This window comes from Orbicella faveolata, unplaced genomic scaffold (genome assembly GCF_042242905.1).
Source record: "Orbicella faveolata isolate gen_17 unplaced genomic scaffold, um_ofav_v1 contig_13, whole genome shotgun sequence".
Classification (NCBI taxonomy): Eukaryota; Metazoa; Cnidaria; class Anthozoa; order Scleractinia; family Merulinidae; genus Orbicella; species Orbicella faveolata.
The window spans coordinates 21,293,776-21,316,532 of NW_028301540.1; the positions used below are offsets into that span (position 1 = coordinate 21,293,776).

At 38.8% G+C, this 22,757-nt stretch overlaps 4 protein-coding genes across 6 annotated transcripts; 1 reads left to right on the forward strand and 3 right to left on the reverse strand.

Annotated features, from left to right (window-relative positions):
* Positions 1-239: 239 nt before the first annotated feature.
* LOC110051145 (sperm microtubule inner protein 11-like) lies at positions 240-2,988 on the reverse strand. The gene is made up of 3 exons (XM_020757134.2): positions 2,703-2,988; positions 1,421-1,550; positions 240-624 (listed from the first exon to the last, which is right to left on the reverse strand). Exons 1-3 carry the CDS (start codon positions 2,926-2,928, stop codon positions 576-578), a joined length of 405 nt encoding a protein of 134 aa, XP_020612793.1. The 5' UTR covers positions 2,929-2,988; the 3' UTR covers positions 240-575.
* A 55-nt stretch (positions 2,989-3,043) lies between these two features.
* LOC110051144 (phosphatidate cytidylyltransferase, mitochondrial-like) lies at positions 3,044-5,178 on the forward strand. The gene has a single exon (XM_020757133.2). The coding sequence runs from the start codon at positions 3,048-3,050 to the stop codon at positions 4,047-4,049; it is 1,002 nt and encodes a 333-aa protein (XP_020612792.1). The 5' UTR covers positions 3,044-3,047; the 3' UTR covers positions 4,050-5,178.
* A 2,160-nt stretch (positions 5,179-7,338) lies between these two features.
* On the reverse strand, positions 7,339-10,825 carry LOC110051135 (uncharacterized). Of its 2 annotated transcripts, XM_020757126.2 has the most exons (3): positions 10,613-10,825; positions 9,231-9,821; positions 7,339-8,835 (listed from the first exon to the last, which is right to left on the reverse strand). In XM_020757126.2, exons 2-3 carry the CDS (start codon positions 9,805-9,807, stop codon positions 8,141-8,143), a joined length of 1,272 nt encoding a protein of 423 aa, XP_020612785.1. In that variant the 5' UTR covers positions 9,808-9,821; positions 10,613-10,825; the 3' UTR covers positions 7,339-8,140. The 2 variants fall into 2 exon arrangements, with proteins under 2 accessions (XP_020612785.1, XP_020612783.1); XM_020757124.2 differs by lacking the exon at positions 10,613-10,825 and having other exon boundaries at positions 9,231-9,930.
* A 4,348-nt stretch (positions 10,826-15,173) lies between these two features.
* Positions 15,174-22,688, reverse strand: LOC110051111 (uncharacterized). 2 transcript variants are annotated; one of them, XM_089285059.1, is made up of 3 exons: positions 22,076-22,688; positions 21,528-21,621; positions 15,174-18,586 (listed from the first exon to the last, which is right to left on the reverse strand). In XM_089285059.1, exon 3 carries the CDS (start codon positions 18,575-18,577, stop codon positions 16,085-16,087), a length of 2,493 nt encoding a protein of 830 aa, XP_089141185.1. In that variant the 5' UTR covers positions 18,578-18,586; positions 21,528-21,621; positions 22,076-22,688; the 3' UTR covers positions 15,174-16,084. The 2 variants fall into 2 exon arrangements, with proteins under 2 accessions (XP_089141185.1, XP_020612747.2); XM_020757088.2 differs by lacking the exons at positions 21,528-21,621; positions 22,076-22,688 and adding an exon at positions 21,015-21,187.
* Between the last annotated feature and the right edge of the window lie 69 nt (positions 22,689-22,757).

Consider the following 22,757-nt stretch of genomic DNA (forward strand, 5'->3'; position numbering starts at 1 on the left):
ACGTTTTGTTATTGTTCCGTGAAAGTAAACAAAGCTCAGGCATTCAGCATGAGGAGTGATATTATTGTGGGATGGAGGAAAGACAGAAATAACTATTGTTACAGTATATTCATCAAGTACACAAAAAGACAGTAGGAAAATTATGGAGATAAATTCGAGCAAAATTTAACATAAATTGCTTGACACCAGGTAGTCCTTTTGATTAATATTGTTCCACAATACACAAGGAGAGAATTGCATTCAGTTTACAAACGCTTTATTGACAATCAATATTATTTTATTAAAACTTGCATACCCTTGGGAAATTTTCTACAATTTATGTTCCATTTTGAAAACTGTGGTGTTATTTTAGTTTAAAAAACATTGTTTGCTACTCAAGTTTAAATTTGTGTGTTAATATTCTTTAATACCCAGTGTTGAACAAATTGTTGGTTTTAAGACAAAATAATGTGGCTTTACAAGTGTTAGAAAACTTCTAGCAACTAATATAAGTAAGTGAAATAAAAAAATACAGAATATGTTTAAAAGTTATTACATTAGGTGAGTTTGCTCTTGCTGTCTTGCTTGTGGAATATTTAAAATAAAGTAAACTCTCTGTTTGTAAGCGTCATCTCATCAACGAACCTGAAAACGATTGAAACAAGGAAATGGTGATCAGCTACATATACATATATAGTGGCTGAATTAACACTCTACACACGTCACAAATTGAGGCCAACAAAAACTTGTAAATAGTAATGATACAGTGAAACTTATTTACAAAGAAGAGATGACATGACACAGCACAGCAGGAAAAATGATTTGTGGCTGTTGCTACATAAATGTATGACCTGGAGTGAGTTCAATCCCAAGAAGTAAACAACGTGCTGCAGGAGTAATTTAGCTGACCAGGAAGTTTCCAAAAGTGACAAAACAATGTAGGTTGACAAATGCACTTGATGTCAAAATCACTGAAAATGTTGGGCATGGATTCATAGTCCTCTGCACAAATTTCAACCCTTAACCTGTGAGCAAGCTCTCAGAGTCACGGGTAGAAGGAGAACTCTCCTTCTCTCCATGCCCTACTCCAAGAGAACTTGCTTTCAGGCTATTCAAGCCTATACAGGTGTTAACAATACTGGCCAATCTTTTGATTACCCCTGGTCACCAAAAAAGAAAAAAATTCTAGAATGATGTGGCCCAGGTTGTTCAAAAGGTGGATATGCTATCCACAGGATAAAGAACTATTCAGTAGATAGCAAGGTTTGTTTGTTAACACTTATCCACTGGATAGCAATTTATCCCGTGGATAGTGTTTACTTATCCAGCCCTCAAACAACCTGGGCCTGATCTGTTACAGATTCACATGTTTTGGAGTACATGTATGTAATGAAAACAAGTAAGCACTTGACAACAAAACTGCTTGAGATGTTCTGTGTACCTTGTCATTTCACTATTTACTCGAGGGTGATGTTCATTCTGTGTCCATGTTTCATGCTGTACTCCATCTTTCATCCAGTAGCTATAGTTTATATTTGTTGTTACTTGAGTATGGTAAATTTCATTTGGTCCTGCACGTAAAGTAAGATATCAAAATAGTTAAGGAATGTTAGTGTTTACATCATCTGCACATGACGAACATTTACTGTGAGACTAGCCTGCAAACGCAGGCATATTTTGGCAAGCGAGTGAATTTTGATAAAGCAATCTTGGATTTAAACTTGCAAGAGGCTTGGGGAAAGATGAAAAGGCATCCTAGGGAGTAGGAGTGAGGCTAAAAGAGGAGTAAGGGGGAGGATCTACTCAACCACAAGCTAATACTGAAAACTCGTGAACACATGGAAAACGCCTGCACTGCAGGCTACAATGAGACTGCTTCTGAGCCCCACTCTACAATAACTATTGTTTAAAGTTCTAAAGATTGTTCAGAACTTAAAAGTTTTGAATAATCTCTCCCTTTTAGGATATAAGGATAAAACTGAATGTGATTATGAATTTGCATGGTTAAAATAATTCTACAGTGTAAGTTTCATATGTTCACTGTTGTTTTCTTTCAGTTCTAAGTACACTGAAGTGTTACTGGTCCAGAATTTCACTCGACTTCAAATCAGAGATTGCTTTCAGGATTTCTTTCTAATATTAAATTATGATTGTGCGTCCAAATAAAGCTAAACAACCACACAGTGTTCCCTAGGATACTCATTCCATCACTTCCGGAGTAAACTATTCCTTCCTGACCGTTTGTCTCCATTTAAATAACTTGAAAACAGCAGTTGTATCCCATCAAACACTTTGAAACTGTTGCCTTATTTGATAAAGATATTTGATAAAGATAATGATAAGGAAGTACCCCCCGGAAGGGTATTAATCGAGGTTACAAAGCAAAGCTGGTTCAATCAATAATCAAAGCTTTCAAACCGTTATCGCGTTTACCTTTTCTTGACAAGATATTCCTTTTTGCAGCAACAAGAGTGTCGACTGTTCTAGTTTATTTGACTTTTACAGTTGCACCCGCCTAGCAACGATACGAAATATTTTTCATATCGTACGATAATCAAAACCAACAACGTTGCATGAGGAAAGCAATTGAAAGCAACAGAGATATCTGATAGCAGCGTTAACACTCTAAAGCTATTTACACATAATTGTATAAGCTTACTGAATTGAATTCAAGAATTCGTGATAAAATATCTTTGACTAAGTAATGTAAACTTAGATCTTACCAAGTTTTGGTCGGATGTGTTTGTGTACGCGTTCAGTGTACTTGACGTAAGATCCGTTCGCTTCCGAGTTCGGGTAAACCGGCTCGCTAAGCGTAGTTCTTTGTGTTCCACTGGTGGATTTTGCTGTACCTGGGTGGTCACTAGGTGCTGGTGTCGTTCCTGGTCTAGTTACAGCGGCTTTAATTGGGTCTTGCAATCCCAGACGTGTCAAATTAAAGAAAGCCATCGCTAACTAACGCGTCTGCAGACGACTCAATTTTGCCATAGCTGAGATCGATATGCACGTGTTGCTATGGTAAACAACCTCGTTTTCATTTCAGAAGTCTGGGATCTAACGCGATCAAAATGGCGGGCCAGCAAGAGGAGGTTTGTCATAAGATCTTGTCGAAATTTCCATCTGGAATATCCTTTGCTTTTGCTTATGGTTCGGGAATATTCCATCAAAAAGGAAATATTTCCTCGCAGAACATGCTAGATTTCGTATTTGTCCTTCAAAATGCTCGTAAGTGGCACGAGGACAACATGTACGGTAAACATCACGCCCATCATTACTCGTCACTCCGCTGGTTTGGTTCAAGGGCTTTAGTGCCATTGCAAGACAAACTCGGTGCAGGTGTGTACTACAATACTCTGGTACCAATGGAAGGAAGAATGATCAAGTATGGAACTATTAGCCAAGACAATTTTCTTCTAGACTTAAACGATTGGCAGTGGCTTTATTTGGCCGGACGTCTGCACAAACCAGTTCACTTGATACTGCGACCGAATGACGAAGATATTTTATCAGCTTTGAAGGCGAATTTAAATAGCGCTGTCACTGCAGCACTCCTTTGCCTTCCTGAATACTTCACAGAGGAACAGCTTTTCCTGAGGATTGCAGGATTGTCTTATGCTGGAGACTTTAGAATGGTTGTTGGCGAAAACAAGAATAAAGTTCAGAACATTGTTAGTTCAAATTTTGAATCTTTTCAAGAGCTTTATAGGCCAATTCTTTTGAATTCTGGTCAACTGCATTTTATTTCTTCTTCTGGAAAATATCACCAGGATCAGGCAAGTGACGTAATATTATCTCGACTAATGTCCTTACCCAAAAACTTACAGCTTAAAGTAGCTCAAGCTCTTGAAGGTAAAAAAGTCAAACCCTCTTTAGTTGAGAGTGCATTAGTCAAGGCTTCAAAAGATAGAGCTGACTGCTCCCAGTTAGTTAACAAAGGCGTGACATCTATTGTGAAAAGATCTAGTATTACTCAGAGTGTTAAAGGAATCTTTACTGCAGGAGGTCGTAAGACATTGATTTACAGTGGGCAAAAGCTTACAAAAATGATGAAAGGAATTTTTGGAAGATGAATTTCAGTTTTGATATTCAACTTTAAAGTTGGGCAATTTACATACAAGGGTTTATTGTGTTTTGATTGATGGCAGAAGTTATTAGAAATTAAATTACACTTTTAAGATGAAAACTGAGGTGATAATGGAGCTGCATTTTAAAGTGGTACTATGACGAAAATCGCATCTTTCCTATCGCAGCCATTTTAAAACATGAACAAGTAGCCTGTGTGGGAAGAAAAATGCTGTTTACGATATTCAAACATCTCTTTTCATTCCAGAGATATTCAAGTTTTTAAAATATGCAAATTAGCCCAGTGATGACATCATACACTCAACCAAATTTTGATCAAATATGATGAAAAAAGATATCTCAGTCAATTTGTATCAGAAATATTTGATTCTTTGCAGTAAGATCCTGCTAAATGTGCTCCACAATATGAGCTTAACAGTTTGGTTACCATGGCAACATACTGGGTTCCAGACCTCCCCAATATTAAAGGCATTTGTGGCCATCTTTGGCCTTCCATTTTGATATTTGCAAATGGTGCCTCACATGCTTTATCCAGCAAGCATATAAATATGTTAGCTCAAGTTTGTGGCCTCGTTTAATGTTAATTTGCGACCTGAAAATCACTAACATATTGAAATCAAGTGGGTGGGGACTGGAAACGAGTGAGTTGCCATGGGAACAGAATTTTTTATAGCCGTAGGTGTGTTTCTTGTAGAACTATTAACCCACCAAATTTCAATGGTCTGCACTGGAAATAATTGACCAATATAGCTCCACTTATATACTTGATATAAAATTGTGTTGAGTGTATGACATCATCAGTCATCTCATTTGCATATTTTACACATTTTTCAAACTTAAATATCTTAGGAACTAATACAGATATTTGCAAACAGTAAACGGCATTTTTATTCATGGAATTCTATGCGATACACCTAAAAAATCAAGGGGGAAAAATTTGATCATAGTACCACTTTGAAGTAAACTGCTGTTAGCTATTCTACATCATAAGCATAATTTATTTGAGCTCACTCTGAGTATTGCACCAGTATTTTTAAATGCAATGGGTCCACAGTAGAAACTTGTCCTTATTTGATCTGGTAATTATGAATAAAACTTGCTAAAAATATATTAAAATTTCTGCTCATTATGTTGTAGTAATTTGGAAATTATGCAATTTCTATAATTCTGAAACAGTTGCTAAAACTTTCGTTTAAAAATCATTTACAAGGTAGCAGTCTCCTCCCTTACAACCTTGTAGCTAATCTAAAAAAATTTCCTGCTAGAGAAATGACTTTTATCCAACGAACACAAAAGAGACTCATAAAGCTTTTGGGATTGCTTTGTAAATTGTTTCCTGAGAAGCTTGTAAGTCTTATTTGGCATTACATTGGGATACTTATTCTTTATTGGTTTCTAAAAGCCTTAATTTCTGCTGAAGCATTTTTTTCTGTTCCAACAATAACTATGGTTACGAGTATTCATTATATATCCTTAGCTTAGAAAATTGAAATGGTTCAACTAAAATGGAATATTTTCGTTTTCTTTATTGCGGTTCAAATTGCTCATGAAAACAGTTTAAATTGTATGGAAACACAGAGAAATATTTGAAGAGTATAGACAAATCTAGAAGAGATTTAAATCAGTTTACCATATGGGCCTAACAAGTACCCTGTCGCCAGGGCCGTAGACAGAAAAAATATGACTGAGGCAATGACCATGGTTTTAACCATTTTATTCCCCGGTATTTAGATCTGTTTTACTTTCCTGCTCCAAAAAAATAAATAAATAAATAACATAAACGATTGGCGCTTTCCATTTGTAAGAAGCTTGTAAGAAAACTTGAAATCAAATGGAATGTTCCATTCCGCTGGAAATGTTTTGGGAAAAAGACACGATTTGCTCTTTTCTCGGTTTTACCGTAATCGGGAAATCACCGTACCATTTGCTTTTCAATCTCTCTACATCCTCCTTAATGAAATAAGCAGTCGTTCTCGTGGAAACTGAAATGGAACAGTCCTTTGTACCGGAATGTTTTCAGATCCTGTCAAATAACACACGCTCGTCCGTCATTTTGTTTGTTGATAAGTAGTACTGTTCCATCCGACGAACAATTCTCAACAGTTGATCCAGGTAAGAAAGTGTTTCTTGTTAGAAAAATATGTTCTCGCCCCATGCCAGACGGCCTCGGCTAGATACAGTGTGGGGCCCAGTTCTCGGCCACTTTTTGTTCAGCGTTTATTTTTCGCGCCACAAATGAATCTGAATAAAAAGCAATTGTTTCCAAAGGTAGCTTGATTCCTTGTCTTCCGTTCTGCCAAGTTTTGTTTCGTCCTGCCGAGTTTTTCTGTGAGCACGTCGAGATGACGCGAAGGTAGGTGAATTTGGTTTCCCCGAAAACGTGTTTGTTTACGGCTACTCGAATTACATGGTTTAATTCAAGTTTATATTTTGTCCGTCTAGAAAGTCCAAATGAGCCAATTCTTGGCATAAAGAACGTAGAGTGATAAAGCTATCTGTTAAATATAAAATTTTCCTGGTGTGTTTAATTCTTTGACCTAAATTTACTCCTCAATATTTCCTTAGTACTTTTGCGTATTTGCCTATTCTCGGCCACCCTGCTCGCCTTCAACACTAAAATTAAAGCGCTCATAGTTTTGTGTCAAGTCAGTATTCGTGTCAAGTCAGTTGTAAAAATAAAGCTGTAATGGGGTGGCATGCTGAAAACTATGAGCTCTGACTTAACCCCGTTTTAAATACCCAACTCTTTTTAGCCTCGCTTGATTGCACTTAAGAGAAAAACTAGGTGTGCAAAAAAACTTCCTTTTCTAACATGAGACAGTGCTCTTTAAGGATAATTTGTGATCGAAATATCAAAACACAAGCCTTATAAGTGATTTAACAACAAAAAATGGTAATAAAGCGTTCTTTATTCTGAGGAATCTCATGCACTCTTTTGTGGCCGAGAACTGGGCCCGCTGGTCGATAACTGGGCCCACGAACGAAGCCTCCATTTTCGTTATTATTCGGGAGAAAACAGCGTTGAACAGTCGATAGCTCCACATGTGTAAACTGAATGTTGAAGCTAGTTATCCGTGAAATTTTAAGTCCTTACGGCTTTTCCAAGGTAAGAAATACAAGTTTACGTTTTTTGTGGCCGAGAACTGGGCCCCATACTGTAGTCTATTTCGCTATGATTTCGACGACTCCTTTATAAATGTTAATAGCGCAACTTATCTATCGGACAGGAGACAAACGTTGTTATTTTGAGGATAATTTCTGCAACAAATACGGACATCAGTTATAATAGTTTTTATTTGTTTTTGATTAGCTTTTGTACATATTTGTAATAAATTGATAATTTCATAAGTGTAGAGCTGCCTAACTTTTTCTAACATAACTGTCACATTTCCTCTCTCACTATTTTGCAGTTTTTCCATTTCCCAAATAGTGACGATTAGTCGTCGATAGTCACCACTTTAGTTCAGCACCGATCTGGATCCGTTGAAATTGGTCACGTGGAGCGATAGCGTTTATCCGCGGACACTGATAGATTCGACCAAGCACGTTTTGCGAAAAAACAATAAAATACAAATGTGAGGCAAGTGGTCTGTGATTAGTTTATCAACTGAAAAGACACAAACGAGCTGCTCTGATAACCAGTTCTATAAGGTTCATGGACATTTTGCGTAATTCATTGAATCGTGTACCTATGAAAGCTTACCTGTAAGCCGTGTAGTCAGAGCAAAGACAAATGTTTATTCCAAGTGATTATGTAAGGCTAATGACTTAATAAATCACAGCAAAAAAATCTGATAACTCGACCTAATCTAGATACCAAAACATGCAACCTATGGGAAAAAGCGCGGGAAAGCGCACGTAGGGCCCGCGAGTAAGCAGCGATCGCGCTTGATCCCGGAAGGCGGGGGGACTCGGATCGTGTGGTTTTGTGTCCTGATTGGTCGGCTAAAAAAAAAAAAACCAAAGAACGCTGCTCTAATTGGTTCTAGAGATAGCTGGAACAAAGAAGCAAACATAAAACTGTGGTATGAGCGGTATCACAACATGCGTCTTTTCATCTCTTGCTATACATGTTTCTTCACTGAGGTCTTGCAATCACATCCTTTTTGACGTCCTTGGGAGATGCTGCAGACACATACAAAGCCACTATTTTGGTTTTATCTAGAGGACATCTAAACATAAAGATGTTATCCATATCACCACGAGCCTTCCCTCCAAATATGGTCAGTTTGTTCCATTTCTGTGACAACACGCCGCTGATACCATCTTCCTTGCTCACTTGCTTCCCATCCACCCAAAGTGAAGCTGTCTTTGACATGGAGTCATAGCTTCCCACGATGTTGTGCCACTTGCCAGTGGTTATATCAGATGAGCTGGACTGGACACGAAAGAGCTCTCTTCCAGAATCTCCTCTGTGCACCCATTCTCCTCTGCCATTGCGCAGTAGCAAGTTGTAACGAACAAAATTTGTTGCATCGGTGGCCGTAATAAGAGGAATCACTCCTTCAACGTCGTTCAACTTTACCCACATTGAAATCGCAATAGATTTCTTGGGTTTTCCCTTAAAACCCGGTTTAAGAACAATTTTGCCATTGTTCCCAAAATCGATGGATCTTCCCTTGTCAGTTTCGTCTTTCAAAATGCGCGCCTCGCCCTGAAGCTGACCATTGTTCTTCTGGGGTGAATCATCAAATACCAAATTGTCCTCTGACTTCTCGAACGTCAGTTTTAGCACCGCGCATTTCTGGTCAAACTCTTCAGGATTTCCCAGGCCTAGAAGAGTTAAAAGATTTCAGGGGTTCAGAAAATGTTTGACACATGGTAATAAGCACACGCTGAATGGCTTTCTGAAATCGCTTAGTAAAACGATCGATCCCTTTTCGAATATAATTGAGTTATATTCGAAAGGGGCTCGTTCCCGTGTCCGTGTCGATTTTCAAATTTATACGGACCTTCAGCCAAAGCTTTTTTTTCTGGATTTTTCTCTCGGCGAAACGCAAAACTAATTTTCGTAGGTTTAAAAAGCTACTTTAAACGTCAAGAGGACAGTTGAAAACAAAATGAAAGAAACGCCAAGAGAAGAGATGATCATGAAAACATAGTTGTCAAATTCTTATTACACTAGACAACGTTTTCTTTTATGTTTTCTAGTACATTTTTTTACTCACTATTCATCTCATCTGACGGGTCTGGTGTTGTCTGAGTTGCTGTTGGAGTGAATGTTCGAGGAAACTGTTTATCGTTCACCATTTGTGGTACTTGTAACATTCCTGTTAATCCTGTCTGACTTTGTCTCCGTGAGGCCTGGGCGCTACGAACACTAAATTGGCTTGTATGGCCCTCCAGCATGCGGCTTCCCTCAACCCCGGCGCCTGAAGGACCTGGGAACCAGGCCCCTCCTTGAACACCAATAGCAGCTGACAATGGGTTTGTTGGTGATGGATTAAAGAATGGAAGGCCATTCTGGTCGTATTGATTGGCATCAAAGTTTCTGCGATAAAGTTGATTCTGCAGAACGTGCTCGATTTCCGCGTCAATATCTTTTACAATTTTAATGGCTTGCTTCTTTGCCGCATACAGTCGAGAGAGTTCCGGGCTGGGTATCTCTGATCGCGGGACGGGTTTCGGAATGTCGGAACGGAGAACGTAAGGCAAGTAGTATTGGGGAATGATCTGGCCGAGATAAAGGGAGAGAGATGGCGGTACAAAGGAGACGAGAATAACAAGAATATGCAGTCTTGCCATGGAGTATGATTTGCCTGTAGAAATTGAACAAAGGTAAATTAAATGCGTTTCTTCTTCAGAGGAGTAGTAGAGAAAGCAGAATTCATATTTTTTGTCAGGTATTGATGTATCTGACAAAGTCATGTAATTACAAGGGGGAAACTTCTGTGGAATTTCTTGTCTTATAGGCGGAAAGATTCACTTTGACTTTTTCCGGTTAATGCCGATATAACTTTAGCGGTCAGGACGGTCGGTCATTCTAACAGTTATTAGTCAAACGTTTGTCTGTTTGTCATTAAGTGTCATGACCCTTACAACTTGTGTTGTTTTGATAAATATAAAAAATGAAAAACGGCTTTTGCATAAAGTACACGCGCCATAGAGTACTACCACGAAACTTGTTCATGACCCCGGGCATTCGCTGTGGGGCCAGGGTTTCCTGGAGAAGCTGTGCATGACTAATTGTTAATTTCAGGTCTATAAATTACCTTATTTTAACTGATACAACTGCAAAAGAAAACTTACTGACCCTGTCAATAATACAAAACAAGTTGGCGTTTGCTTATTTCTTTGAACTCGAAGAGCAAAGACGGAAATTAACGGTAAAGACAAAGCACCTTTGTTATGGCTATCAAACATTAAATAATCAATCACTCAATTAAATCAATTTGTCCGGCATCAAAAAGCGACTGATCGTAACTAGCGCCTAAGTGTAACCGAAATCGTGAAGTTCATGGTTTGTTAAACTGAATTCTTTCAACATGCCCTCTAATTTGAATTGTAATATGGTGCTCCAGTATTACGGATCGGGAAGAGCGTCACATACCTTGTAAACAATGATCAACAGGTTATTGAATGTTAGTAAAACTGAACTCCTGGTAATTGTTCCTGCTCCAAAAACCTGACCACCTTCTTCTGACAAGGCGAAAATAACAAGAGTTAACCGCCAAGGGAACCAACGTAAAGGGATTTGGGTAAATCTAGTTTTCAAAGCAACCTAACTAAACCATAACTTTGCCATAGCAGGTACACGTTTTCCAGGTCCAATGATCCTCTTAATTATTCAAGATGTTTTTAACTCCTTTTAACAGAAATAGCGCTATTCTCAAGACAAAATAAGGTCACAAGTATGATCAGACACTAAATTAAGCGCAAAATTATCCGAATCATCGCTATTCCAATTCAGAGATATCGACCAACTGATCTGCGTTCCTGCCACAGCAAATGACTAAAACAGTTAAAGCAATTGGGCCAGCTCTTTGAGAGAAATGAGTAATTTTTCCCCTAAGAAAACGTTCTGGCCTGGTTGATAGTTAAACTGCCAGATTCACAGCTTCGTTTTTTTTTTAGCTGATCTCTTGTACAATACTGTTTTAAGTCTGACGAGGTAAATTGCAAGATAAATAAGACAGACGTGGTAAATCAGATGGGAAAGAATGGGATTATTTCAAGTTGTTGATCCTCAGTGCGCCCAGTATCCACCGGCCACTTGCTTGTAAGCGAAGGTTCAGATTTGCTTATTGGTCACCTCTATACAAATACTAACTGATGATAATAATCAAGCGGTAGAGGTTGGGGAGGTTTGGGTCATGGGTAGATGTTTAGTTGTCCATCACATTCACGAATACAAGGGAGAAACAATGACGATAGCATCAGTGTACTTGTAGTTCATTACTTGATTTATCAATGTTGGCAGGTCTAAACGGGTTACCTCGGAAATCGTTCTTTAAACAGCGTTCCATTCTCGTCCCCAGAGCCAACTGTCCCTCTTAGCCGGTGGGGTCGTGGTACGAGGAAAAGGTGGTTCTTATTGGCTAAATTCTTGAACAAAAGTTTTCGCTGATTCAACGGTGTTTTCTTTCCCGAACCTATCCATTGGTTGAAATCTAACTAAAGCTGTTAAATCACAGCACCAACAGACCTTCTCAGATTTTAAAGAGGGGAATAAATTACGCAATGGATTCAGGTGCTACATTTGCCAATTTTAACTGAATTAGCTGATTGCTGATCAAACGGTAACGGGACCATGATATTGTGGAGCTGGTCACCCAGTAAATCAATACGTGGATCAGATTATGTAGGAACTTATTGATGGACAAATTGTTGAAATTGATTGACAGTTTACCTCGGGGAAGGTAGAACGGAGCTTGTTGCAGTTATCAGAAAACGCAGACGACAGACGATATGTAGAGGCATCCAACCAATCCATTTCTTTAAGAGTCAGACCGGCAGGGGAAGTTCCCCTCTCTAGGTAACCTCACCCTAACCCGCAAAGTGCCGACTGAGTTCGATTCTTTTTTCTGAAAAAGCTATTGACAGGTAACTGGCTCTAGCGCTCTGTGGATTGACTTAGCCAACCACCTCTCCCTCCCCCCCCCCCCCCCCGTCCACCAATTCTGAAGGAGTAGCTTTTGCCCTGCGACCACACCCAACTGCCTAAGTAGAGGGTGTACGGTCTGTACTGTGTGTCAATCAGCCAAGACATTTTTTCATCTCGGATGCTAAACAAATTAAAATAGCTCATGAGAGATCGACACGTGCATCCCATGCAAATTTACACTTGCAATGACTACTACGTAATACAGAGCTTTTATGCGTGTGACAACGGCGAAGTCAAAAATAGCTCCTAGTTAAGAATCACCAATTATCCAGATCTACTCAGAGCCCATCTATCGGTTTAAAAATAGCTCAAGCTGAATATCCAAAGAGAGAGTCTGACGCGAAGTAGAAACAGAAAAAATTTAGCCCTCGTGTTTCACTTTCCGCAAAATACGCTGACTTTTGGCGAATTGATAACTTGTTGTTTCATAAAATGGAGTAAAAGTTGTACCATGGTTTCTATTATTATTATTACATGCAAAGCTTTTGATCTTTTCACATCTGTGTTGCTGTAGTGACTTAACGGAGTTCCCTAATAATAATTCAATTACTTCTTCCTCTAAAAAGTAAAATATTCAAAACGTTAACTCAGATGTGTCGTGTCATTCTCGGAAGTTGTCTGTAGCAACACAAGAGCTGGTCTGCCATTTATCTTTCCATGTTATTTGGAATGAGCGATACGGTTTATCTCAGTTTTTATCTTTTCACTTTTAACACTGATAGCAGTTTCAAAGCGGGGGTGGGGGTTGGGGGAGAATGAATCCTGTGGGTGATCAGGTGACATAGGTTATAAATAATTTCTACAAAAGGGGCTTCCCCGTATTAGGTTTTAACAGGAGCCATAATCGGGGACGGAGACCGTAAGTCTCGGGATTCGCGCGCACCTATGATATGGGACAATTTTTCTATTTTTAGAACAAATTGCGCCATCCTGACGTCATATATCCGCGCGGATTCACGCACATGTCAGGGGCTCTCGCGTGGATGTTGTCACGTTGCGTGATCAAATGGTGAGAGTTAGAGATTCTCTTGCGTATTTTTCACAGCGATGGCAGGGAATAAGGCAGGGAATACGAACCAGGGCGCTTATATGTAATTTAATGCTCTGAGCTAACGGAAAAGGTGGGTTTTTCAGGGTCGAAAACAAGACTTCAATCTCGCGCTGGGAATGAATAATAAGATCTGCTCACGCTAGTTGTAAGCTCACGCGTATGCTTAAGAATATAGCAAGAAAACTCTCTACTCTGGTATCGAGTTAATTTGTGAGTTTCTCAGACAATGTTTAATCATAACCAAAACCTGTTTTGATGGTTTCTTATTGTCTCTGCTTGTTTGGTGAGTTTGCAAAGGTTTTTGAAAGGAAAGTCTGACGCGTACAATTAGCTCATTTGCATAGTGCGGCTCGTGCACTTTCAAGTCCGAGTCGGTGTTTTCAATTGTCAACAAATCTTGACAAAGATTTCTTTCGTTATCTTTTGTGTTGAGATGCTGCAACAAATTTCACGAATGCAAAAAAGGCTACTAACATCATGTGTGTTTCTTCAACATAAGCATAGTGAAGTTTTACTCTGCGAAAATGAAAATAGACAAGGAGTTTTTATAACTCGATCAACAAAATCGAAATCGTTATTCCAAGTTGATTAAAGAAAGCGTCATCGTAACTTTGCTGATTGTTTCTGCTTTATTCACATATTTTCAGCTTAACTTTTAATATGTTCTCAAACATTTATCAATCTTAAACATATTTAAAAACTATAGAGCTATTGTTTGAGTTCGATGTACGCTTTCACACGAAAGTGCGGCGGAAGTACAATTTGTCATGTTTACTGACTGTACAAAACACGCATCGGCGGGCGCTCTCATTCATCGACAACAGAGAATTTACTGGATTTTTACACGAATAAAACTGAGCAGTATCTACGGACGTAAAGTTATTAAGCCTCGATGAAACATCAAGCGTTGCTTACAATTCAAGCGAAACTCAAACTAGCAATTGTTTTGTTTTACTTTTCGGTCGCGATAGACTGACAAGCGTGTGGCAAGAGGAGCTATGAAACTATGAAGTCCTGAAGCTCTGCTGTACCTAAATATATCCAGCTAGTTTTTTGCTGTATAATGGAAAAGCTGTTAATCTTCAACATATGTGAAATTTAAAGTGGAGTAATGTACAGCTCATGTAAAAGAAGCATCAGTCGGAACACAACTTGGTCAGCGATATATATAAGCTTACAGCGGAACATACCTAAATTCGACACTGTCTTACTTCACTCATACTGGAGCAGCTTACGGCGAAAATACTTAAGCAAAACTCCAACAGACGTAAACGCGTTGAGTTGTGGGGCAAAAACATGAAACATTTCGGGAATTTCGGACGCCATTTCCACCGCGCGACATCCGCAAAAATCCTCGCAGCATGCACGCGCGTGTGCCGCAGGTGATGGCGCAATTTGTTCTAAAAATAGAATTATTGTCCCATATCATGGGGACAACCCCAATACTTGAAAGGCGCGCGCTTACGGTCTCCGTCCCCGATTATGGCTCCTGGTTTTAATAAGAAAGTCAAGTTTCGTTTTTGGAGATTAGACAAGAAACAAGAACGCAGGGATTTCCCTGAATGAGAAAGTCATCACCTATTCGTATGACTTTCCCATATCCAACGAAATGAGTTCTGTTTTGGTTGATTACAATGAGAGGGGTCTGGACAGGGGATTCCACAGTTACCAATCACAGTGTAGGATTGGTTCATCTTGCTATCTTGTAATTGGTATTGGTATTGACAAGGTTCTCGTCGTCTCCGTGCCTGAACGCTTGGCTGCCAACAAATGTTTAACACTGGCGCTGGAATTTTTACCACAGGCTGATTGGCAGCATGTCTTCCCTCTTTGTCCTTTCCAGGCAGAGGACAGAGGAATATGCCGTTCCGTGTTCTACAAACATTACCATATACTGATTCTAGTCCTTTCTTTCATTACGTTAATTCGGCACAAACACTTAATGCTTCATAAAAGTTCAACTTGTAAAGCGCTTTTACTTGTAAAAGATATTATTTTTGAAAATACTAACAAAAGCTACATATATTGCATAAAATTTGTTCAGAGAAGTAACAACGGCAAAAGAAATACATGATAGTTCTGACACCATTTTACTTTAAAATGCTACTTTCTTCAGATTACCTTACAATTACTACTAAGTGTCAGGTTAGTTTCACGTACATTATTTAAAAATCTACTGCACGTCTCGCTGGCAAAACATTAAATTTACCACTTAATCCTCGTTATCAAAAATACCGATAACAAAAAGTATCACAACAGTTTTCTCGGTTTTCTCGTTTGAGTCCTACAGTCAGCTGCACATCACGTAATATATCAAACACGAAACGCCGTGTTTGACCACATTTCAAAACATCGAGAGGAGAGTTGAAAATATGACACGTAGCGGAGTATTGTTGACGAACCTCGACGTGTTTGACAATGTGCTCAAACACTGTCTTGATTGTTTGATATATCTTCTCAATCGATACCAAGGAGTAAACGGAGAAATTAAATCGTAAAAATTTATGTTAATTAAGATCAGATAGCGAAACACTGTCACTGTCATGATTTCCTTTGTTTAAACTTGGTGAATTATTAATGAGTTTGAGAAAGTAGTTTCAAATCTTCCAGCACTAAGTTTTGCACGAAACATTTTTGCTGAGGCATTTTTTAGACAGAAAAGGACTAAAAGGTAACCGTCCATTTAATAAACGTATGTAGATCTTAGCACTAACTCGAAAACGGTGATTGCATATTCATCCTCTCACATGCTGCCGTCCTCGTCATTCTTGCCAACACCTGACAAAGAAAATAAAAAAACAACAACAACAACAAATCTGTAACCATTTACTATAAGCTAATGTTCAGTTACTTCAAGTTCCAAAGGTTTAAGTAAGAGTAAGCTTCTCCCTTTCTGTGGCCAATTTCTTTCCGGATGGCAAGTGATCAATTTCTTCCTGGATGACAAGTGATTTCTCGAGATGTTCTCTAGCCTTCTCATATTCGCCAACTGATCGATACACGGTTCCAAGGTTTGCAAGACAGGAGGCTTCTCCATTTCTGTCATGAAGTTCTTTGTGGATCGCAAGTGATTTCTCGAGATGTTGAATGGCCTTCTCATATTCGCCAGCTGAATGATACACAGCTCCAAGGTTTCCGTGACAGCTTGCTTCCCCATTTCTGTCTCCAATTTCGTTCTGGATCGCGAGTGATTTCTCGAGATATTCTCCAGCCTTCTCATATTCGCCGACTAAATGATACACAGTTCCGAGGTTTGCGTAAGAGGAGACTTCTCCATTTCTGTCTCCAGTTTCTTTCTGGAGCGCAATTGATTTCTGTAGATATGCTTTAGCCTTGTCATATTTGCCAATGTTTCTATACACTGATCCAAGGGTTCGGTAACAGGAAGTTTCTCCATTTCTGTCTCCAATTTCTTTCTGGATGGCAAGTGAACTCTCGAGATGTTCTCCAGCCTTCTCATATTCGCCAACTGATTGGTAAACAGCTCCAAGGGTTGCAAGACAGGAAGCTACACCACACCTGTGTCCAGTTTCTTTCTGGATCGTGAGTGACTTCTCGAGATGTTCTATAGCCTTCTCATATTTGCCGACTGAATGGTACACAATTCCGAGATTTGCGTGAGAGGCAGCTTCTCCACTTCTGTCTCCAGTTTCCTTCTGGATCGTGACTGATTTCTCGAGATGTACTTTGGCCTTCTCATATTCGCCAACTGAATGATACACAGTTCCAAGGATTGCGTAAGAGGAAGCTTCTCCATTTCTGTCTCCAGTTTCTTTCTGGATCGCGAGTGATGTCTCGAGATATGCTCTAGCCTTCCCGTATTTTCTAACTGATTTATACACTGTTCCAAGCTTTGCGTAACAGGAAGCTTCTCGATTTCTGTGTCCAATTTCTTTCTGGATCGCGAGTGATTTCTCGAGATTTTCTAGGGCCTTTTCGTATTCGCCGACTGAATGATACACAGTTCCGAGGTTTGCGTAAGAGAAGGCTTCTCCATTTCTGTCTCCAGTTTCCTTCTGGATGGAGAGTGATTTCTCGAGATGTTCTCTAGCCTTCCCATATTCGCCAACTGATTGATACACAGCTCCAAGGTTTCCATGACAGCTTGCTTCTCCATTTCTGTCTCCAATTTCTCTCTGGATGGCAAGTGATTTCTCGAGATGTTCTCTAGCCTTCTCATATTCGCCAACTGATTGATACACAGCTCCAAGGTCTCCGTGGCAGCATGCCTCTCCTTTTCTGTCTCCAATCTCTTTCTGGATGGCAAGTGATTTCTCCAGATGTTCTCTAGCTTTCGCATATTCGCCAACTGATTGATACACAGCTCCAAGGTTTCCGTGACAGCTTGCCTCTCCTTTTCTGTCTTCAATTTCTTTCTGGATGGCAAGTGATTTCTCCAGATGTTCTCTAGCTTTCGCATATTCGCCAAGTGATTGATACACAGCTCCAAGGTTTCCGTGACAGCTTGCCTCTCCTTTTCTGTCTTCAATTTCTTTCTGGGTGGCAAGTGATTTCACGAGTAGTTCTCTAGCCTTCTCATATTCGCCAACTGAAAGATAAACAGTTCCAAGGGTTAAAAGACAAGACGCTCTTCCATTTCTATCTCCTGTTTCCTTCTGGATCGCGAGTGATTTCTCGAGATGTACTTTGGCCTTTTCATATTCGCCAACTGATTGGTACACAATTCCGAGGTTTACGTAAGAGGAGGCTTCTCCATTCCTGTCTCCAGTTTCTTTCTGGATCGCGAGTGATTTCTCGAGATTTGCCTTGGCGTTTTCATATTCGCCAACTGAGTGGTACACAATTCCGAGCTTTGCGTAAGAGGAGGCTTCTCCATTTCTGTTTCCAGTTTCTTTCTGAATGGCAAGTGATTTCTCGAGATGTTCTCTAGCCTTCTCGTATTCGCCAACTGATTGATACACAGCTCCAAGGTTTCCATGGCAGCATGCTTCTCTTTTTGTGTCTCCAATTTCTTTACTGATTAGGAGCGCTTTCTCCAAGTGTTGCTTTGCTTGTGGGTATTTTCTTTGATGAAAATACGTTTCTGCAAGAAATATGCTTAGCGTACATTCTTGAAGTCTCTCACCTCTTTCGTAGCAAATTTGGAGAATTTTTTCGGCGTACTTTATGGCGTTTGTGTTATCGTTGATAAGACCACAAGCCTTCCACATTGTACAATATATCCTCTTGTAGAATGATTTGCTTAATTCCTGGTCTTTCATGCCTGCTCTGTCTTTCAGAATGAACAAACATTCCTTGCATAATTCGATGGCTCTTAGAAATCGTTTGGTGTTGAGAAGGAAGCCGGCAACAATAAGGCCGATGGAGATGACTTGTATAACTTCTTCCACGTTGTTCATGTCAAACCTCTGTCAGAAGAAAACAAATTTGGAACTAACCATTGGTAAACTGCTGTTGCTATAATTGTAATATGAACATGTATTACTATACTACAGTATTATCGTATCTCCTTGGAAACCGTAGCGCAACTAAGAGATGGTAGCGAGGGGATTTATCGATAAATTTTACATGTGGGAACTGCTTAAAACCGTTGGTTGTACGAAAGTCTTGAGCCGTGTTAATTCATCGCACAATTTTCGTTTCATATTTTAAATCGTGTTTTGGTTTAAACACGAGATACCTTTAAAGCTACTGAGTTCTAAAAATTGAAATTCATCGTGGAATCCAAATTATTCTCGGGTTGTTTGTTATTTAGTCTGAAATATGCTTATTGCACAATAGCATTAATAGTTTATTTAGGTTAGAAAAGACCAAAAAGTGAATGACGTTTTCAACAATACATGTATGTTTATCCAGACGTTCGCATAATTAAACGCTGAACAATCTATTATCGCATATTCTTTGCTTTCAGAAAGACAAATTTGTCAGAATTTTGCTGTTAGAAATTGCGGGCAAGGAAACATGATTCGCATCTCCAACAAAAATGTTTTGGCTATTACGGTCATTTTTGAAAAAAAGAAAAACAACCAATAACATAGGGTGCTACAAATAGCATACTAAACTCACTCACGAGTCGTCGTTTTTGGTATTCTTTAACCAAGATAAATCTTGGTTTAAAGAATACAAAAAAGCGACGACTGTCTATCTTTACACTGGGGTTTGTTTGCCTATAGGATGACAGAAAAACCATCACAAGTTCATTATATACGTTACGCTAGTAAGACTTAGTTTTGCCCCTAACTTCATATATAGAGCACATTGTTGAATTTAAATAGGGACAACAGAGGTAAAAATATTGAAATATAAAGGCAAAGGTAAACTCCTCAAAAAATGAAAGTTACAGACGAAGACAGAAAAACATGCTGTAAAATTCACTGACAAAAATAGACCCAAAAAAATGGAATTTATAATGTAAGATGATATCAAAAAACTGAAAAATTTCACATGAACAGGAACTCGCAAAACTGAAAGTCTTGATTACAGTCAAAGATAGAGGCAAAAAATTCAATTCACAAGCAAAATTAAACCTGGAAAATTGAAAGTCACAAACAAAAACACAAAACTGTGGGCAACACACAAATGTGAGGGCACAAAACTCTAGATCATACACTAAGATAAACACACATAGCAGCCAATCAGAGGCTGAGAGAAGATGTACAAAACTGTCAGTCAAGTGACAAACAAAATGAACACAAAAATGAAAACTGATTCATGCAGATCAGTGACCACGAAACTGAAAGTGTCCCAAAATTGCTTTCTAATTATACTTTTCTGCACCGAACATTAAAATTATCATAAGTTTGAGCATCAGTTTTGACTTTCCTTTAATGGAGAAGTAGGTCGACTGTTGAGATTGGCACACAAGTAATAAGTCAAATTCTCCTGCTTTGAAAAATGGAATATTTAGAAAACGTAAAGAGGTTGTTAAGCCATTTCCAGAAATGTCCCCGAGCCAACATGGGCATTTATTATTGTTTGTCTATTTTTCTCCTTATTATGACTAGTAATAGTTCTCACTAAAGCTACCCTCGCTTGTTTTTTGCTGGTTGAACACATTCAAAAATACTGCATGAACTAAAACTTTTATTTCTTCTTCTGTATACTGTATCACTCATAATAACCATTATAATGTTCCTTTGGCAATTTATCATGAGTGAAATCAAAAGACCCAACACAACAAATGGTTTTTAACTCATTTCAGACATTTAACACGATATTCTTTACATAATATCTTACGAAGCATTTACAGCAGAGCAATTTGCCATACCTCGTTTGAAAGGGAACACAAAGACTTTCCAGGAGAAAATAGATTGCCTTAATGGAAAAACAATTAATATTTCTTTTACAAAAATTTCAACCGGTAGAAATTAGCAAAAAAAGATTAAAAAATTTGAGAGGCACAAAAAATTATGTAAAACCACTTTGCTGTTCGAATTTGATGTAGAAATAAATTGTTTATCTTGTTATACGAACAAACGTATCCCGAAAGCAGAACAGAAATCGAGAATGTCGCGATTTTTTTCGAGACGTAAACAGAATCACCATGCAGACCTCCCATAAATGCAACAAAGGAAAACGCTGCAAAATGAAGCTCTTATCCAAAGTTATTGCATTCAACGCTACGTTATATTAATCATTACAAATAGGCGATCCAAATAAGCGAGATTCCAAACGTAAAACTGGCGATCTGAAGGTTATTTTAAGTCGCATTAGTGTGGACATGTATTGATATCGCGAACACGTGCACTGCGCAGTGACATAGGATCGTTCAGCCAGAATTCTCGCTTCGATTTTCGAGATAATTCAGAAAACTACTTTCTTAATTATTTCCAATACCTTCTGAGTTGTTTTCGTCCCAAAATCCATCTTCAGGATCTTTGAAATCCTTTTATGTAAATTTGTCCTAGAATCTCCGGAATCTCCGCCATTTCGAAGTGAAATTGCTTGATCGCGTTAAAAATCGTCATGTAGGCAATACTGGAGTGTCTTGGCCTCCGGGCCAAAACCCTGGCCTCGCGAGGCGGGGGGCGGCGGGGCGGGGGGGGGGGGGGGGGGTTAAATTACTGCGTTGAAAGTCGAGCGAATTTAACCAAAGATGAACTCTCTGCTTGATCGCTACGTGAGAGGAATACATAAGGCCATGTCAGAAGGAACTTCGCCAACGTTGGGGAGGGGATTATGCTCCTACTTTACACTTAAAATAATAATATTTGGCTTGAAAAAATCAGAACGGAGGTTCCAATTCTTTTACCGGCAATTTCAACACACCTGCATTTTCAACACATCGATCTTCAGTATTTACGAGGTAAATATTGCTAAGAGAAAAACCTGAATCAAATGTACACTCACCACTAATCCCTTTCACAGAGCAAAAGAAAAAAAAAGGAAAAAAACACTTTAAAATCTTGTAACAGCGTTTCAGATCACAACGGGGACTCAGTGTCTGCAACATAACAGAAGAATTATATCACAACCTTGTTCATGTATTCTTTTCCATCCTTCAACTAACGCAAAGAGACCTAACTTTAAAACGTATAGCTTTTTATTTTACTTCATTACTTTAGAGAGTCAAAGTAAAAGTTTCCTTATTTAAGAGCCCACCTATCAGAATGTAGTCAGAATCAATGTACTGAGGTTAATACTGTTCTACCACAACATATATGCATATTTTATCAGTATCATATAATGCGCGAGAAGGTTTACCACGTACACCTGGAATCTTAACGCCTGTTAACCAGTGTATAACTTGAAGAGTTCATATCCTGGCAGTGGGCAACTTTCATTTATAAATGCAAATGTTTCTGTCTTCATGTAATGGTATAGTTTATCTTAAAGATAACAAACTGTTTTCCTTTTGCTCTTTGCTTCAAAACTTGAGTTGAACTTACTGTACTTACCGTTCGATGAGAAATTCAATTCAAAATGAAATTCAAACGTCTGGCAGCTAATAAAACAGTCTCCTTCAAAATAACAATGACGCACGAGTTAGTAGACTTACGAACCATGTGATACGCTTTCGTTTTCTACTGGCCACGGAGTCTTTTTTATATATCTTCAAAACATGTATCAAATTAAATAGGCAGAACGAGTAGTTATTTAACATTTCCTGCCTGACATTTGTAATTCCTTTTAGCCTATCCATGCCGGACACTTATTTTGTGGCGGTAGTCTTATTTTTGCTAATACTAGCATTTGTCATTGCTTCACAGTCGGCATATTTCACTTTTTCCTCGTGTTTCAGTTTTCATTCGCAAATTGTCAAAATCATAGGATTTAAGAACACGTTTGGTTTTGTTACTATATATTTACACACAGGTATGCCTCAACGTGTGAAAATTGAAAAACTTATTTCCTCTGTTGCTGACCTGAGCTTAGTAAATATGCGATGAGATGGCTAAAACAACACGGGTGTTCCACTTGTACTCGAGTCTTTCGTACAAAATAAAATATCACCCCTTCATAGTTTCATTCAGGAAACAGACTTTCCACAAAACACTATTACGGGAGGCATGACGGTGTTAAGAAAGTGCAATCTTAACTTTGTGAGAAAACTGTAAATTTTGAAACACATGAGCGCCA

What these genes read in the sequence shown, in the direction of transcription:
- LOC110051145 (XM_020757134.2), bottom strand. Translation starts at nt 2,928, where the DNA reads ATGGCTTTCTTTAATTTGACACGTCTGGGATTGCAAGACCCAATTAAA. An exon ending in ACACATCCGACCAAAACTTG is followed by an intron (nt 1,551 to 2,702) that starts GTAAGATCTAAG and finishes CTTTACGTGCAG; the next exon opens with GACCAAATGAAATTTACCAT. An exon ending in GTAAATAGTGAAATGACAAG is followed by an intron (nt 625 to 1,420) that starts GTACACAGAACA and finishes AATCGTTTTCAG; the next exon opens with GTTCGTTGATGAGATGACGC.
- LOC110051144 (XM_020757133.2), top strand. Translation starts at nt 3,048, where the DNA reads ATGGCGGGCCAGCAAGAGGAGGTTTGTCATAAGATCTTGTCGAAATTT.
- LOC110051135 (XM_020757124.2), bottom strand. Translation starts at nt 9,930, where the DNA reads ATGACTTTGTCAGATACATCAATACCTGACAAAAAATATGAATTCTGC. An exon ending in CCCGTCAGATGAGATGAATA is followed by an intron (nt 8,836 to 9,230) that starts GTGAGTAAAAAA and finishes TAACTCTTCTAG; the next exon opens with GCCTGGGAAATCCTGAAGAG.
- LOC110051111 (XM_020757088.2), bottom strand. Translation starts at nt 21,044, where the DNA reads ATGGATTTTGGGACGAAAACAACTCAGAAG. An exon ending in GGACGAAAACAACTCAGAAG is followed by an intron (nt 18,587 to 21,014) that starts GTATTGGAAATA and finishes TTCTTCTGACAG; the next exon opens with AGGTTTGACATGAACAACGT.